Source organism: Miniopterus schreibersii, assembly GCF_964146895.1.
Source record: "Miniopterus schreibersii genome assembly, chromosome: 7".
In the NCBI taxonomy this organism is placed as follows: domain Eukaryota; kingdom Metazoa; phylum Chordata; class Mammalia; order Chiroptera; family Miniopteridae; genus Miniopterus; species Miniopterus schreibersii.
The window spans coordinates 46,825,666-46,845,117 of NC_138108.1; the positions used below are offsets into that span (position 1 = coordinate 46,825,666).

The 19,452-nt window shown below is 33.5% G+C and overlaps 1 protein-coding gene across 3 annotated transcripts in view; it reads left to right on the forward strand.

Annotated features, from left to right (window-relative positions):
- SCN3A (sodium voltage-gated channel alpha subunit 3) overlaps positions 1 to 19,452 on the forward strand; it is a gene marked incomplete at its 5' end in the record, with an annotated part of 103,059 nt that overhangs the window by 63,986 nt on the left and 19,621 nt on the right. For all 3 annotated transcript variants that reach the window (XM_081142995.1, XM_081142997.1, XM_081142996.1), the window contains 4 exons: positions 4,215 to 4,388; positions 5,372 to 5,728; positions 7,521 to 7,988; positions 18,226 to 18,346. In XM_081142995.1, coding sequence (XP_080999121.1) covers positions 4,215 to 4,388; positions 5,372 to 5,728; positions 7,521 to 7,988; positions 18,226 to 18,346 — 1,120 coding nt within the window. The remainder of the gene's footprint in view (positions 1 to 4,214; positions 4,389 to 5,371; positions 5,729 to 7,520; positions 7,989 to 18,225; positions 18,347 to 19,452) is intronic.

A 19,452-nucleotide genomic window follows, 5' to 3' on the forward strand; every position in this document is an offset into this window, starting at 1 on the left:
ACATGTAGCCTCTGAAGAAATCATGTTCATTGAAGGGAACACACAGGTTGACTTCTGTACAATAGAGGGCATAGTTGCTTCAAACTGAATTACCTAATACAGCAGTTTTAAACCTTTTTCATCTCATGGCACATGCACATAAACTAATTATTAGAATTCTGTAGCACACCAAAAAATATATTTTTTGCTTATTTGACCTCCCCCAAAATAGGTATAATTTTGATTCACCAGATGGCTATTGTTGTGTTGGCTCTTGTCATTTTTTTAATTTGAAAATCTTAAGGAAAAGAGGTCAGTGCCCTTGACTAAACAGTCAGTTATTGTATGTTTTAAAAGTCCTTGCCATACACTAGTGTGTCTCTTGCTGCACACTGGTTGAAAATCGCTGATCTAGTAAAATGCTTCAGTAGTATTCACACAGAGAAGAAATACTTGGTAAAAGTGCATTTGTAATTTAGCCACACTTTTGGTTCAAATGACTGGAGCAGGAATCCATGTATGTGTGTGCTGACATATGTGTTTCCTCCTAAATTACATAAAAAAATTGGAATGGATGAACAAGTAAGAAAATTATTTATATAGTTTATTAATCAAGACCTTTCTTTTTGGCACAAGACAGAAACAAACTCAAACTAGCTGAGGGAGCTTGGGGGAAACTGACTTGTGGAATGGAAAGGAAAGATAAATTACCAAACCATGTAAAGGGTAATTTTGTAGTTGGGCTCCAGGAAATCGCTTTAACCAAGGGCTTGGATGTAGCCCAAAGGTCCACTGCATCCTTTGTCTCTAGGTCAGGAAACATGCTTAGCCATAGCTCACTGGTTTTACCTCTTATAACCTCTGCATTGAAAAAACACTGGCTCTCTTTTTTAGTTCCAGCTCAAATACTCTCATGGTAGGAGGACTCTCTTTGGCATAGCTTGGAATAGATGCTCACTTCTGGTTTAATCAGTTTTGGCAGAGGCTGGAGTCATATGAAAACATGGCAGTCTTAAGGAACTATACATATGGAGGAGCAATCCCCAACAGAAGGAAGAAAGGAAATGCAGGGCAGACAGTTGCATAAAATTGCATAAATATCTACCCCAATAAGTGATTTCAACTCCACTGAATTATTTTTCTCAATGGAACCCCACCAGATTACTGAGCTGAGCTCTTCATCTTTGACACCTGTGATAATTGATTTTTTCCTGATTGTTCCTTGATTTTTTCCAATCAGTCCAACTCTGCCTCCTTTTTTGAACTTCTTTTCTTATGCTTATTTCAGCTGTGTTTTTCACTCAACATTTTTAGGTACTCAATAACTCTAGTAATTATTTACTCTCGCAATATAAGCCATGATCCAGTGCTATATGTCCAACTGTTATAGGTCATTGCTCAAGGACAACTTTAAACACAATATGTGACAGCAGAAAGATCATCCTTACCCTAGTTTATTGAAAGCTCTAACGAATACCACTTCACTTTTGTGTTACCTCTAGTAGTGGCCTTACCAGCTTCAAAGATACGAATCTTATAGCCATTCTGACTTACCTTGCCCTATTTCTTGTATACAAATTGTTATGAAGACCCATTACTTCTTCTTTCAAGGTCTGTCTTTTTTAATCCCATAACTACTATTAAAATAATGTCTCTAGTACTCTGCACTCAATATACTATTACCTTGCTAACGTATCTCCTGTCTATATTCATGGGTCAACTCTCTTTTCTGGTTTTCAAGACTCCCCCCAACCCATCTGAGCCCATCCTCCCTGTGCCATCTCATTGTCCATTGTTTCCTAATTCGTCACCATCAGTCCCATCAGAATGACCTGTCACTATACCACACAAACACAAATTTTTGTATAGTGACATACAGGAAAATATCCTGTTGTATCATAATTCTTGATTTTCAAATCTATTATAAATTACTTGATGGCTGAGGTCATGCTCCACTTTTCCTTTGTATCTCCATCAGTGTTTACATGGTTGTTGCTCAATAAATAACCAACTCATTGTTTCCTATCCAAAACAGCTGATTCAGGTAGCAAGTTTTTGTGAGAGAACATGGGCTTTACAGTTAGTTGGAACTGGGTTTGACCTCATTGCCAATGCCTACTAATAATGTAGCATCTGGACAAGTCTGATAAAACATCTGAGTCTTTGTTTTCTATTATTGAAATGGATATAATAATACCCATCTCCCAGAGTTGTTGTGAAGGTCCAGTGAGGTAATGTGAAAACACCTAACACTATGCCTGGCATCTAGCATATGCTCAATAAACAATTTCCTTCCTCTAATATACACTATTAATCTTTCTTTGAAATATGATGGAAAATAGTTCTGCTCTAGCTCTTGTATTTTTCCCAGGATATTGGGGTGTTAGGGAAGTTGAACAAATGAAGGAAGAAATCTGTCAGAGTGAAGCAGGAAACAGAGGTTTTATAGAATTCCAATGTTGAAGCAACTGAGTATAGAAGCACAGGATAAGAGGCTGGGTTATAAAATAATCAAATGGAAAAGCCCCAGACTATAACACCAAATCTGGGTCCAAGTTCAAGAGTCCATGCTAAATATCTGGGTGATCCTGAGAAAGTCACGTAGATCTTTCGGTCTATTTTTCTCATGAGTGTAGTGTTTGGACTAGATAACCGTTCATGCCCCCTCTAGTTCTAAAATTTTATAACTTTAGGCATAGCAATGAAGATAAGGAGGTAGAGAAGTGAGGTGGAAGACTGATGACTGGTAAAACCATTGGTAAATTGATATTAGTGATAGGGAAACAAGGCTCATCAAGATGGATAGTGTAGATGACAGCTGTGATTTTAAAGTGCAAACTGTGATTAAAATGTTACCGTTTAAGAGAAGTGTCATGTTGAGATTAAATTTTAAATGAAAAAATGTAATTTGAAGGTATGGGATTTTATAACATAGGATGTCTTCTAGTTACTTCAGAAGAGCTTTAAAGATCTCTTTATGATTTTCTAGGAAGAATTATATGTAGGTCATTTACCCAGATAGTTTCTAACTCTTCCCTGGATAATTTAATCTATTTCTATAATTCTGCTGCCTATTTCAAATAGTAGCCACTTCTGAAACTTTACATAAAAATAATACTTGTATAAATCAGGACTTATTTTAAATTCACTAGAGGGAAATAAAACTCATGGAAAGTCATTCTATAAAATAAAAAAAATCATTTTTCAATGTGCTTTCCACCATATATCTGGATTTTCATGTACCAGTCTTGCTTGAAATACAGTTTATTTCCATTTGAGTGAATAAATAATGAATTGAAGGTATTTTTTTTTCTGGATGGGTATTCCCCTTAGGCCTTTCTGTGACTAAGAAAATGAGATGTTAGCTGCATTTACATATTAGTAAGGGCGGATCAAGATGTATTCATTAATATGATGTTTTAGAAAACCAAATAATTTTGGTACTGTTATTTTGACAGAGTTCCTCCAAGGTAAAGGCTGATTTACCTTGGTAAATGGTAAGTTTGACTTAACAGTCATGAAATGTAGCTTTTACTTACAGTTATTGAAGAGAATTGCTTTAAATATTTTTTTTTCAAGAGTAATTTCATAACTCTTCATGTCCTTGGTCACTATGCCTGTGGTTTTGAGTTAAGAAACAAATTTTGAGTTCATTTCATTGTTTTTCTTTCTATTGTCAAATAGACATTCATCCAACCACTCAGATAATTTATCAATCTTAATTATGGATGTATGCATACTGAGGATGCCCTCCTGCTGCTTTCAATTAAATCTGTAGTTCCTTGCTCTTTTAATACATTAACCTTAATTCTGAGGCATGCATCCAGAGATCATTATTATAAAGCATTTGTGGCACACTCATTCTTCTTTCAGGAATTTTTATAAAATCACATAAATAAGATGATGTTTCTTAAAAAACCCTACAAAAATCAAGAACAAAATATGCTTTTTACTAAATTTAAAATATTTTTGTGTAACTTCTAATAACATATTAACTTATTCTTAATGAAAAATACTAAAAAAATTTTATTGTAATTATAGCAAGAAGCATAGTATACCAAAAATGGAAACAATTCAGTAGCTGTTATTTAGTATCAAATTTAAAATGTGAACAATGAAATGTTTTTAAATCATCATTTTCCTGGAAATATATCAGATTCATTAAATAACACAAATCTATTTACAATACTTCCCTGAAGTAAAATGCTAAACTTGTATCAATTTGTTTACTTTAGGTCTTCACTGGGATCTTCACAGCAGAAATGGTTCTCAAGATCATTGCCATGGATCCCTATTATTATTTCCAAGAAGGCTGGAATATCTTTGATGGAATTATTGTCAGTCTCAGTTTGATGGAGCTTGGCCTGTCCAATGTGGAGGGATTGTCTGTACTGAGATCATTCAGACTGGTATCTGCATAGACTGTTTATATTTTGTCTTTCATTAACAGGACCTTTATTTTGAAAGTGAATCAACATGTATTTATATAATTATTTGTTTTTAATGATATTTTAAATGTATACCAGTATGTTTGGTATTCTAGGAAAATATATAAATATTCTCTTTAAAGTTTAGTGTGACTATTTTCTAAGATTGATACAAATGGTTGAAAGACTTCATAATGATTAGCTATGTAGGGCACATTTAAAAACACTTATGTATTTCTAAAATTATGTTTTAAATTCCTCAACTTCTTTTTGCTTTAAAGTCTGTAAAGAAATGCAAATAAAAACTTTAGGCCCCAGTTAATCTTAGCTTTTGTTAACAACCTTACTTATATTAGTGGGAGCTACTTTAAAGGTACATGTAGAAAAATATTTGATGCCATCAACACTTTAAACAATGGCAAAACAAACTTTTTTGAGTTCAGCTAAAAAATTTATTGAAAAATATGTAGAATTTTGTTTTCAATTAAGTACAATGTGTAATTTTTCAAATTGAAAGGAAGCCTTCTATAAGTTTTTTATCAAAGTAGTTTTACTTTTATTTTACAAATGTGCATTAAAATATAAAACTCATGCTTTTCATTTTTTTTAACTCTCAAAAAATATAGTATAAGGGTGACATTAGTTTTCTAAATTCACAATATCTCTAATCAAAATATTAATTTGTTTTCACAGAGTGTTAATGAGTCAGAAATATTTATCACATCTAAAATATCTTATCTTTTTTACTTGTGCATTTAAATAATATTATGATTTGATTTATAATTCCAATATTATTAACACTTTTTTCTAGATTTGAATTTGTTTACTATGTTTTGAGATTTTTATATCCAATTTTCATATCCCACAGAGGTTGGTCTACAATATAGTACACTAATAGAATGGTGTCAAACTAACTTCCAAAATTATATTGTGATTACTAAGAGTAGCTTTTCACTTGATTGCAGCTTCGAGTTTTCAAGTTGGCAAAATCCTGGCCCACCCTGAACATGCTAATTAAGATCATTGGCAATTCAGTGGGGGCCCTGGGCAACCTCACCTTGGTGTTGGCCATCATCGTCTTCATTTTTGCCGTGGTTGGCATGCAGCTCTTTGGAAAGAGCTACAAAGAATGTGTCTGCAAGATCTCCAGTGACTGTCAACTCCCACGCTGGCACATGAATGACTTCTTCCACTCCTTCCTGATTGTGTTTCGTGTGCTGTGTGGAGAGTGGATAGAGACCATGTGGGACTGCATGGAGGTCGCTGGCCAAACCATGTGCCTTATTGTTTTCATGTTGGTCATGGTCATTGGAAACCTCGTGGTATGTATGTATTACAAATAGTTATAATTAAGAACAAGATCAGACAGTAGCTAGAAAGGTGTCCTGACACAGTAGACATATCTGTGGTTTATCATCAATGACCTAGACTCAGATCCCAAGTGCTGGCACTCTAAGCTGGGCCAGTTACTTTAACTTCTCAAGCTTCCAAACTATGAAACTGGAATAACAAAACTGAAACATTGCGGTTGATACGATGATTAAATGAAGTATATCTTCTATCTGAAGGTTTTTTGGGGGGAAGAAGGGGTATTAGTTTTTTCTTCAAAGAAATGTTTTTATAATCAAGACTAACTTCATCATATTTTTATAACCCAAATTATTTTTATCCTAATATTATTTTGATAAGATAATAACCTCCAATAAATCTAAAAATACAACTACCTACTCTATATTGAAATTGCTCTTTATAAATTCAGAGTTCATATTGTTTGCTTACTCAAAGGCATAAGTTACATATTACCAAATTTTGAATATAAATTTCAATGAAATAGAGCATTATATTTTAACTATGTACTGTAGTCATCCACATGACTTGGAAGGGAGCTAAATATGTTATTCTCTGCATTTGTTTTCTAAAAGGGAAATAAATTATTATGGTTTAAGTTACTCATATGTATGGACATTGACTAGATCTAAAAGACCTACTTTTAGCTCTGATTTAAAAGCACTAATGTAAAAGGCCAATTTGTATATTTATGTTTTAATGTTTAAATTTCTCATGCATGGACAAAAGCATTTCTTTATACTATCATACTGGACTTTTCCTTTAAGAAGCACATTTCAAGTGAGAATAATAAAAGAATGTTGGGGGATACCTGTGGACAGATCAATTTTTTTCAGAATAGTAAATTAGGAAGCTCTAGATTCTGAACAAAATCTGATACAGAAATAAAGAAACAAACTGGGGTTTTTGATCTGCATGTGTCTTCCTCCCATGTAACATTTTTTAAAACTCGGTAACTACATTTCAAGCTAAAAATATTCTTATAAATAAATTTCCTCTTGCATCAGCTATAATTAATTATTCCTGTATTAGTCATATTTTATCAGTTAATTAGATAATTTTCCCCATGTATCCCTGTGATACTCTGAGAGTTAAGATTTCATCAGATTTTCTGTACAAAAAGAGGAAAGAGAAAAATAATTTACATTATATGGGTGTCTAGGCTAAGCCTTGGGATAATTTTAGATTTTTCCCCATCTGTTGAACTATTTGGACACATAAATTTCAAAGCATGCTTATGGGAAATGTTTTATATAATTTGAATTTAGAAATTTCTGTTGTTATAAAAGTTTGTGGTCATTGGACAAAAGAATTCGTATTTCAAGTATATTGTTTTAACATATCACTAGACTATTAAACAAATAAATTCATTATTTAAACACAAAACTAGACATTCCCTGGTAAAATGTAGTAAAATGATTAAAATAAAAATATTTATTTATTTCTCATTGACCCAAACCATAAAAATTAAATTTTATCTTTCACTGGCAACCCTGAGTAGACACAATTTAAATCTGAGAAGCTTTGGTTTCCCATTGCCTTCAGTAGGAAAGAGAAGGAGCTTGTTTTTCCATTTGCCCTTACAGCAGGTTGAAGAGATCAGGTCCTTTAAATAGTAATTGAGACATGGTGTCTGAAATATAGTAAGCAATGAAGAAGCATTTCATGAATTAATATCAGCAAAGATAGATGAGTTTCTTATTTAAGCTATTATGTGCATGCATAGTTCAATGTTAATGTAGCAAATTTTCTTATATTTTCTTTTAGGTTCTGAACCTCTTTCTGGCCTTACTGTTGAGTTCATTTAGTTCTGACAATCTTGCTGCTACTGATGATGATAATGAAATGAACAATCTCCAGATTGCAGTAGGAAGGATGCAAAAAGGAATTGATTATGTGAAAAATAAGATATGGGACTGTTTCCGAAAAACCTTTTTTAGAAAGCCAAAAGTTATAGAAATTCAGGAAGGCAACAAAATAGACAGCTGCATGTCCAATAATACTGGAATTGAAATAAGCAAAGAGCTTAATTATCTAAAAGATGGGAATGGAACCACCAGTGGTGTAGGTACTGGAAGTAGTGTTGAAAAATATGGAATCGATGAAAATGATATGTCATTCATAAACAACCCCAGCCTCACTGTAACAGTGCCAATTGCTGTTGGAGAGTCTGACTTTGAAAACTTAAATACTGAAGAGTTCAGCAGTGAGTCAGAACTAGAAGAAAGCAAAGAGGTAAGAATGTTTTAATTTTTTTGTTGCATTTCTTTTAATAACTATGCAATATGATTATTTAGTATTTTATTGTGTTTATATTATTTAAAAGTATGTTGAAAGGCATATATATGGTAATGTTAGAAAAGTATGAGATATTCTTTACTGGGAAATTCATTCATAGAAATTCCAACTTTCCATAGAAAATCTTCATTTTGAATAATTAGTATATTCATTTTTTTGATAGTTTGAAAGCCTAACTTTAAAAATATGACCTTCCAAAAAGAGATGTTCTTTCATAAATTCTATTCTATACTAATTATGCTCTTTAGAAAAATCAATGAACCATATTTTATCACCCCTTGTGAAAGTGTCATCTCCTTACTTTCTATAATATATTAGATTTTGCTATAATTTATTTTAATGTGAAACTTTTATGTAGTTTTTGTTCACCTCTGAAAGTTTTATTGACTATGATAGTGTTTTATTTATTTATAAAAGAGTTATACATGTCAGAAAACTACAAATAGCACTGATTATATTTTGCCCAGTCAGCGATGAGCAATCTACAAGGTCTTCCAGATGAAATTGAAAATACTAAGAACTATTTTAAAAGGCTCTAATTGAGGATTATAGTTAAATTGTAGACTGAGAAGCTGCTCTTGCTGTCATATTACTACTTATTTAAAAGAAAAGAAAGAAGGAAATTGTTCCTGTTGTAGGATTAGAATTCACAGGATCCCATAAGAGTAGCTTAATAGTATTAATTCTGCAATACTGTGTTGTGGAGGACAGGATTAAAATTTGTATTATTACTTATTTTTGGACTTCTATTATAGCATTAGGAAATAAGTCTAGCATGGAGTTATAAAAGAAAATTTTAGTTTGAGAGTACAATATTGACACCCTAGGAATCAGACCAATGATGTCTGATTTTGTGAGCATATTTTCAGAACCTTTTTTTTTTTAATAATAGCATCAACAGAATTTGTATAAATAATAAATAGTTGACAATATCACAGCTCATAGCCTCCTGATCCTTTTTTTCAGGCATTTCAGAGCTGCTAAGATATATTATAATAATAAATTTTAAAATACTTTGAAAACGGTAAAAATACATGCAAAATGGTGCATAAGATTCTCTGAATTCCACTTAAAGTCTACTTAGTGAGTTCAATTCTAATCTATATGTTGCTCATTCTAGTAAATTAAGAATTCAATTCTAATTTTATTTTCCATCATCTGATATAGATTTAAGAGGAGATACCAATTAATTAATAAACATTTATTGAAGACTTCTATGAAATTAGCATTCTGCTGGATACTCAGAGGAAGAAAGTTAAAGGAGAGCTCCATAGCATAGCCCCTTCAGGGAAATCTCAACATCTAACACTAACTCACAAAATCACTCAAGACATTAAACAGTTTAATCCCACAGAGCAGAATATAAGGTTATAGGTATTGAGAATAGCAAGAACACAGCAAGTTTCCAAATGGAAGAGAGAAAATTAAAATAGGCGTCAAAGTTGGGTCAAATATACAAACAGAAAGCAAAAACCTACTTAAAAAACGACAGAGTGTGAGCTTAATATTAAGGCGAGGCAGTGAAACAATCACCATGGATAAAGTAGAGGATAGTTACTTCTACTTTAATCTCCATGGTTGAGAAGATAGTGGGAAAAATGTGTTTGAATGAGGAAGTCAGTGTCAGATTGCACACTGGAAGAAGAAGTCCAGCTTGGAACTGGATATATAGTCAGTAAGGAGCTGTCTCTGGCCTGAAGCAGGGGAAACCCAATAGAAAAATGATGTTTTAGGAAAACGTGTTTGATATCAATGAATAAAACAGTTTAGATGAGCAGGTTGAGGATGTGGTATGTACTAATTATTTGATAGTAATGAGGTGAGGAAATTCTGGACTGGGGTAATAAGTATGGGAATTGAGACTAATTCTCAACTGGACAAACCCAGTAAAGAAGCTGGGAAATTGGAAACATGGCAATGCCACTGTCTGAAAATCTTTTTAGAAAAGATCACCACGTTTATGTGGGAAGAGGAGGAATTCCATTGGGATATATTGGAGTAAAAGTGACAGTGTTTGGAACCTGAGCCTGGGTGAGAGGTCAGGGTTTACAAATAGCTTCAAAAATACAGGTTTCATAATTATCAGATCCCTTGAAACTAGAGGAGCTCACCAAAGAAGTATAAAGAAAAACTAAGGGAAGACAAGGGACAAAACTAGCTTGGTGCCAAAAAGAGCTAGAAAAGCCAAAGAGGTGGAGAAACTTTTGCTACATTAATATCATTGGTTTCATCACATTGGCTCCATGAAAACTAAATATCTTGAAACAATTGGTTTGCAGAATACTTCAGAAACTCTGCAATGTCTACAGATATTTCAAATGACTGCTTAGAAGAATACTACCTCACTGTCATGTGTTTTTTTGTGGCAAAAAAAATAATAATAAATTTGGAATAATGAGATAATAATGTCTTCATTATCAAGTCCTGAAAAACATTTTTTATTATCTGATCAAAAAATTCCTTCTTGGGTGACTTTTAAGTAAGCATTCTATCTTCTTTCAAGCTAATTTTGGATACATGGAATCTAATTACAGAATGTAATGAAATTGTTTTAAATGCACAGATAGTAATGCGGGGAAATAAATCAAAGTAAATATAAAATTAAGTACTTTTAAAAAGCTAGGATAAAATTTCAAAGTATTTTGTGCATTAAAATTAAATTCAACAATAAGTTTTATGTCAATGGTTTTTCAAATTCATACAAAAAATACCCCTAAAAAGGTAATAAGGCAATTCTCATACATGCTCACACAAAGATTAAAAGTACACTGTTTTGTTTTTTTAAGCAGAAATTAGCATGTTCTAACATTATAGAGGAAAGTTAGATACATTTCAACAAAGTTCAGTTTTGATCTGAAACTTCTAGAAACCGCTGACACTGAACACATTTCAGATGCACAGTAACACTGGTGGTGCTGTTCTTTTTGAGTAGTTATTGTGCACGTGCACACACGAAGAATAACATATCCAGAAAGTGAGATTTTGGTTTATGGTTTTTAGTCTTTTGACCACAACTAGGAAGAGAACATTGAGCTGTGTTTTGAGAGCTCAGCATCCTATCTGTTTGCTGGAAAAGTGAGAAAACATACAAGCTAAACCCAGCAGAGTGATACATTTCTCACAGGGAGGGAGGGAGAGAGGGAGGGAAAATTTTTTTCAATACATTTCTGCTTTAAGAAGAGGCAGTAGCCCGGCCGTGCGTGGCCCAGCAGCTGAGCGTCGACCTAGGATCCAGGCGATCAGGGTTCGATTCCCCGTCAGGGCACATGCCCGGGCTGTGGGCTGCAGCCGATCAATGACTCTCTCATCATTGATGTTTCTGTCTCTCTCTCCCTCTCCTTTCCTCTCCCTGAAGTCAATAAAGATATATTTTTTTAAAAAAAGAGGCAGTAAATTAATCTTATTTTCATAATAAAGTATACACAGTTGGGGAGAAATGATCCCCAGAAGTTTTTAAAGATGGAAATATGAATTGCTGTTATCACATATTATATAATATATATTATGTATGTATCTATTGTATCCATGTATATGGACCACTAACATAAACAGGCTGATATGGACATAAATATAAAGCTTTGCATGAAAAAAATGCAAGAGGATTGAAAGTACAGGTTTCAAAATAGGGATCTTTTTATTTGGGAATAACTTGGAATTATACAAATCTTGTGACAAGATATAATGTAGAATTCTGTTTGTTTTTATATTTTTAAAGTTCCCATAATCATGCTTTCTTGGAATTTTTATATAACTATGGGTTTTGACAATTCAGTCCATAAAAGATTTCATTGTCTTCCTAGGTAAAGAACATAGAATAAATGCTCTTAAGAATCATATTTGAAGTTGAATTCCAAAGCACAATCTAGCATCATGATGCTGTGACCTTCACTGCTTACCATTCTTACTTCTCGCAGGGGTAAAATCAAGCTGGAGCCATCAAGAACGCAGCTCTGGGTTTTTTTAACCAGCCAGAGACTCGTGCCACCACTTTTACCCAGGTTACCCAAGCAAGTTGTACATGTACAATCACTTTCTAAATGAATTTTGACTGGCCTGCATGCTACTCAGCTATGTTCCTTCCCCTGCCACGGCAAGGAACCGCTAGACATGCTCAGCTGCTCTCTGCTGAATCGTGCGGCACATCACAGCGTGGTCAGGCAAGATGAGCAGCCCGACATCACATCCGATCCCGCTAATGAGTTTTCCAGTTTAGTCTTCTTACACTTTTAATAGCAGTAATTGCATGCTCATAGGATATATATCTATTTAAAAACATGATAGGAATGTTTAAAGTTCAATATTGCCAAGAACTTGAGAGCATGCATTTTTTTATTTCTCTGCTTTTATTTCATTAAAATAAGACCACAATTTTGTTGTTGTTGATTCAGCCCTTATAAGTAAATTGTATTACCAAAATGAGCCTCACATGGATTTTTAAATAGTGCTTCTATTCTCAGATCATTATATTCAGATCTGTGAATATAATTTTCAACCCATCCAACTCATGTGCTCCAGATGGCAATGTTTGCTTTCATGTTTTTTGGGAAAGGCTCTGTTAAAAGAAGAGTGGGGTGATAAATTTTTGGATATGAAGGGCCATAGTCTGTATGCATTTGGGCACTACATATCTTGGATTTCCATGTAGTTTAAGAAAGTTGTTAAATCATCTGTCTGCAAAACCCTAAGTGATCACTGTAAAGTAATTAAAAGAAGGAAAGCATCAAGATACGGGGTAGAAAAAGTTCCTTCTGTCTTGATCATTAAGTAATTGGTCCAGTGTATCCTTTTTAAAAAATTTCCCTGTCATGTTCTACCCAAAACTGAGCAGGCAAAAAAGAGACTTGGAAAAGTTCCTACTTTTTATTATTAATTATAGTTTTATGAGGAATAAAGGGTTCCTCCCAAAATTACTGTAGGTTTGTGGACTAACTAAATCTCTAGTTTATTCTCTTGACTCAACTCTCTCCAGTTGATATTATTGCTTACTGGAATCTCAGCCTGAGTGAGGGTTCTGGGAGGGAAATTATAAAGCAAAAGTGAAAAGTTCATAAATATTGACAATTTTCAATGCTTTTGGTGAAAAATGATATCTAAGTAAAGTTTGAGGTTGTCTCTAGGTTTAATTTATACATACTCTCTTATTCTTTAGGGATTACTGAGAATTAGCTGTAGAATGCAACAAATTCAGAAATAAGATTATTAATGAAAAATAGAAAAAATACAGACCCTGGTGATTTTTGTAATTTCTATTTAAAAATGACTTTTTAGTCATTTTTGTGTGAATCTGAATGTGAGGTGTCTCTTACAGAGGTACAGAAGGGTGTGTGGATAGCCATTTTAAACCCATCTCGACCTTAGAGAACTGTTTTGGTGCTTTACTGTACTTCTGCTGCAATATAACTCAATGAAGGCTGGTTTAGATGGCAACTGATATATATCTTCTCAAGATAAACTAGCCTTTTCTTCTGCCCTATTGATGCCCCTTTACCTTACTCTTCAACTACCACATAATTATTTTCAGTTTCATATATCATATCCTTATTAAGGCTACTTTAAAATAAAAGGAGCACCAGGGGTATTGAATATTTAAAATATGTTGAGGCCAAACTGAATACAGGTAGTATATTTTTAACCATTCAATAAGTGGTTCAGAAAAGAGAATTATTGGTTTTAGCTGTGAACTACCTGCCTTGGACAAGCAACCCAATGGGCTCCCTGTGTGGCTACTCGTTCTTCAAGTGAAGTGTCCAAAGTCAAGATATGGATATGCATATCCAAAAGATCAGACTAAGGCCCTGGTCGTATGTATGACCAAAAGATTTTCCTCTCCTATCTGCAAGACAAAACCCAGAAGTTTTGAGATCAATGGTTAGATTTTTGAAGGCAATCTGTAATGGCTGAATCTTTTTTTTTTTGCCCTTTGAATCACGCAGCAGTTTGTGAGAGCCAAACATTTGACAGCTGATTGAAAACAAATGAAATGTGAGCGCATTTCAGTGGAAGTAGGCCAGTTGCTAACATTCTCTTCTGTTTCTGAAAGTTAAATTGCATTATTTAAATGGATACAAATCAAGAGGCATATTCATCATAAGGGGGGATTTCTACATAAGTTCATGCTCTTAGGAGGAAATCATGGTCTCATGGCTTTCCTGGGTGCTGATTCCGTCATTTCTTATGAGCGGTATTTGCAGTTAGCCTTCCTGAAAACTTCATGTTCAGGTCCCATGCCTTTGAGAGCATGGTTCTTGGATCAGCGTGCAGCTTCCACAGCATTGCGCTGGGCTTCTGCTACAGCCAGGCATGTTTTCTGCGGCTGAATTAGGCCTGGAGAATGTTGCATCTTAAAACCTGCTTTCCAGTGTGCATTTGTCCAGCATAAGCCATCATCCCTCTGTAGACTCAGTGGTTTCTACAAGGGATGGAACAGTCTAACCTTAAGTGCCATAAAATATTGGAGGGGGTAGGAAGAAAATAGTACAAGAAAACAAGTCTATGCTTGTACTATGTGGTTTTATAGGAAAGCATTATACTGTTGTGCCTATGTAGCTAATTATATTTTTCTAACTATTTCAGAACAAGTATTCATTTTAGTTATTTAGTATAGTTGTCAAGTTCCTTAATATGAAAAAATTCATTTCAGGTTTTCTTTGCCTTTTTTTACATCGTTGTAGTATCACAGTTATGGCAATATAAAGAAAGTAAGTTTTTCTTTGTATTTATCACCATTCACTTGTTTTTAAGTTAGTTACATGCTTTTAAATAAGTCCTCTTGGAAGTCATTTTGGCATGGCTATGATAAAATGTATCACAAACTACCTTCTACCAGAGTATTAATGTCAAAGTGTTGAACTTAGAAAATGTTTAGGTTATATAGATAGTATTTTCTCAGTGTATAGAATTTTAAATGCATAAGTAGTTTTCTCGGGTATAAATTAATTATTTAAAAATACAGCAGTAAAATTATTTATGGACCTAGTGAGCATATAAGGAACTATATCATAATGTGTAAGTTGTTATAATTTAATGACAGTCTTAGCTTTTACTTATAAATACAGGTAAATTCACAACTTTTATAATTTTGTGTAGCTGATACAATATTTTTATAACTTTCCTATGACAAAATTGTGGCCTATGAAGATTATAAGATGAATAAGCCCGATTCTTCAATTTAAGAATAATTAACTTTATGTCAGCCTCCACAGGGAAAGGAGCCTCACACAAAGCACTTTTTAGTGAAATGAACACTAGCCTACCCAACTACCTTTTAAACTTTGGTGCATGAGGGTCTACAAGTCTCTGTCTGAACATTCCTTAAGGAGCTTTACAGATTATATGTTTAAAGAATTTATCCTTATAATCAGAAAACTCCTGGATAACAGTGAAGGAATTCTTTGTGTAAAATGGATCCTGATTGTTTGAGAAGACATGCAGAGTTTGTTCCTTCTCTGTTTTCAAAAAACATGTTATGCCTCATAATGCCAGGCAGATAGAGGTGAACTCACTCACTACCGACCCTCTTTACTATACAGTTTTTGAATGCATAGTCTCCATAGCCATTTAGAAAATGAAGATTATTTATATCTGAACATGTTAACCACATTCAACAATGTTTATAATCTAAAGACAGTACCAATAACAAAAATATATACAGAGGTGAATACTTAGTAAACTGCAGATTCAGTTGTCATTCAGATTAGCAACTACTATTACTCGAGCTGTGAAGGCTTTGCTTTAAATAAGTATTTGTATTTAAATATAAGATATAATATATGGCAGACAATTATAATGCAAAACAATAAACATCTTACAATTATATTAACAGTGGTAAAATGCAAAGTGAAAGGTGAGTATATTTTCTAAAGTTTTCAAATGGAAAAGTATATGTGTATTTATGTGTGTATATAGATCTATACTTATTCATTTCTTCTCTCAGATTTCTCTATCGAGTGTCTGCCAATATTTTAGAGAAACATTTTGGAAATATGTGTTTTTATTACTAAGATATTATTAATTAAATAATTCCTATTTATGAAGAAAATGCATTTCTTAATACAATTAAATAAACTCTGTCAAGACCATAATTAAGAAACACATCAAAATGGAGAGATGAAATTATCTAAATACAACAATTCTCCCTATAAGAGTAACACAAAAATGCAATTATTCATTTATTCACTCTTCATAAACTCATCACTATTGTCTATTCTGCACTTGGATTGCTTGGTACATATGTGTGTGTATATACATTTTTGGTATATATGTTTATGTATATGTACATAAATTATAATTTTAAGTATGGTACTTAATATATACTTATGACAATATTTAGTCAGCATACAAGTAAAATGGACTAACCATTCTATAAAATTTGGTGTGGAGAAAGCATGCAAGAAATAAAGACTTCATGGGAGGTGGACCATGACCAGGCTCAAAAGAAATCATTGAGCTTGAATTTGCCAGGAAGAAAACATTAAATTTTTTATAACTAATCTCAAAAAATTGTTTTCTTACTGGTTTTATATATGCAGTTGTGATGTTATCATATTACGCAATTATGATATTACTGCTACCACCCATAAAATGTCATAGTGTCCAACCCATAAAACAAGTGAAATTGGAAGGAAAGCATTGTTGCTGAGTGTAAATAATTATATCAGAAACTACTGCAATTATTTCCAGCAATAGCTTTCCTGGGATTTTATCCTGGCTATTAAAAAAAAAAAAAAAAAAAGTCCTGGGAAAAGAAAATGTCTTGGCCTTCCACCTCTCCAAAAAGTAGAGAAATTTTATGGTAAAATTCTTGGTATAATGATCTACAAACCATCAGCCCAGAATGATGGCCTAGCTTTTCTCTGTAGCACACTCCAGGCTAGGAGGTATTTTATTATAGAATTATATTTTGACTTAAAGTAATTTTCATAATCTATTTAGTTGCACCTGGTTAACCTCACCCTCGAAGTAGCATCACAGAAAGTAGCATCTGGACACTGCTCTTCAATTAGCTCATATTTTAATATTAAACTACATTTACATTATGATTTCAATAAATCAAGAATTTTGAGCTAAATTTCCTCCAATAGGACTGTGTTTAGAGGGTCATTTAGACATTTTTAAATAACACATTAACTCTTTCAGAAGGCTAGGGCAGAGTGACCCTACCACTTAGCTACTGAAGTTAATGGGGGCTTTGAAACCATTAACAAGTCCATGCACCGTTCTTTCATTCTAAAAGCTTTATGTTTCCTGGGTTGTGCTGTATGTCATGTCTTTGCATTGGTTTCCATAAAGCATTGCACATCCATAATGTCTCCCCAAATGATGTCAGAGTCCTTATTAGATATTTATTCTTGTAACATTAAAGTGGCTTTTCCTAGTCATGTGGCATGTCACAATGATTTATTTAATGGAAAGATCCACAGTCTGGTCACATGTTGAATTAGGAATGTGCTTCTAATAAGTCTACACAGATTCTGCACAATGCCATTTATGAAGAAATTTCCATTTAGAAATCTTTGGCAAGTATTGAATTCATTTAAACAGTTGAGAGAAGGGGGAGGGGGGGAGAGATCCATCATTTTTCTTCTAGTAAAGTAAGAAGAAAATTATGTAAGTCAGAGAAAAATATAGCTCAAAATTGAAGTATAATGACTGTGACTAATGTTAATGAACCATTCTTCCTTTCTAAAATTACAGAAACATGGACAGTAGCTACAGACAACTGGTAATGTTCTTTGCCCTCTGAAAATTTCCATTGGAAGAGGTGGAAATTATAATTTGATTTGATGCATTTAAATTAATATAATTAGTAGTGGATGCTAGCATACCACACTTTTATCAAACCATTCTTGAGCTGGCCTGAGTATTAAATGATTTTCATATGGCATTCCTATATAAATAGAGATCATAGAACAAGTTAATCAGTATAATCTACCCTTTCCCAATCACCCACATTGAATGCTGTCTAAAGTTTTTTTGGTCTGAACCAGGTCAGTAGTTACATTGTTTTGAACAGTAGGACTTTAATTACGTTAAATTATTAGTACATAATGATCAGTAATGTTCATAAAATCAAATACTATCACTACCATTTTTTCACACCGTGACAGAGCATTTCCAAATTAACTGAGTATAACAGGAGAGAAATTACATCTTTGCAATGGGGTTTTATTTCCAGAAATTAAATGGAACCAGCTCATCTGAAGGAAGCACAGTTGATGTTGCTCCGCCCCGAGAAGGTGAACAAGCTGAAATTGAACCAGAGGAAGACCTTAAACCAGAAGCTTGTTTTACTGAAGGTAAACAAGCTCTAATATGATTAAATGTAATCCCCCTTCTTTCCTTACAAATACTCCTCATTTGAAGGAAATATTTCAAAGAAATGGTGAAGGGATGTTTATCTTTGTTTTCCTCTTTTCTTCCAAAAAGTTCCTTTATCTGTATTTCCAAATTATACTATAGCAGTGACTGTACCTGCACAATTAAGGTGATTTGACATGTCTTTTTTATTATCCTCCTGAATGTGAAGTTAACCCGTGAGATAAATGGCAGTCTTGAAATGTCATCCCATGGATAAAGCAATGCCTTCAGACTTCATTGTCAGTGCAGTGATTTGATTTATAGATGCTGCAATAGTGACACCCCATCCCTTACAGTTTCAAATGTGCTTAATTTGTGCTGTGACCAGAGCTGTTTGAGGCTGTAGATGTGTTGTAGGGCTTTGACGGGGAAAACAGTAGATGTTCTCACAGCAACCACGACAGTGTCTTGCGTACAAATCAATACAGATTTGCTGATTCAGTGTGATTGAATTAAATCTGATGAGTAAAGGCTCAGAGAATTAGAACAGAAGAATAGATGGAAGTTAGAAATACAGTAACATGAAAGCCAAGAGGAGGAAGACAAGGGAATAGAGATACTGACTGACAAGATGAGTCAGAGATTTAACCAAAAAAATCCCTGAGGCCGAAAATAAATTAGCTTGGGAAAACTGACAGTGGCCTGGGAAGTCAGGGGGATTTTCTGTGCACGAAAAGAAGGAAGTGAAATCCAGGATCAAATCAAAAAATTTATGAACAATTCGACCATGCAGTTTTTCCTAACCATGAGAAGTCCCTGGACGCTATTTTCATCAATGGCCTTGAGGCAAAGAGAGACTGTAACTAGTGTTAAAGAATGAAACCATTTATACTTAAGCAACTTTTGGTAAAGTAATTCTTTGAATTCTAGGTAATTGGCTAAATATCTAAATCTGAAAATGACTCATTATACAAGAGGAATGCCGAAGATAACTAGGGAATGAAGAAACCAATTACCCTATAAAATGATGATCTGAGACTGGGACTCGGAGGAAGCAACAAAGTTTACTTTTTTCTAATTAAAAGTAAAACGTATTTTTCTAATT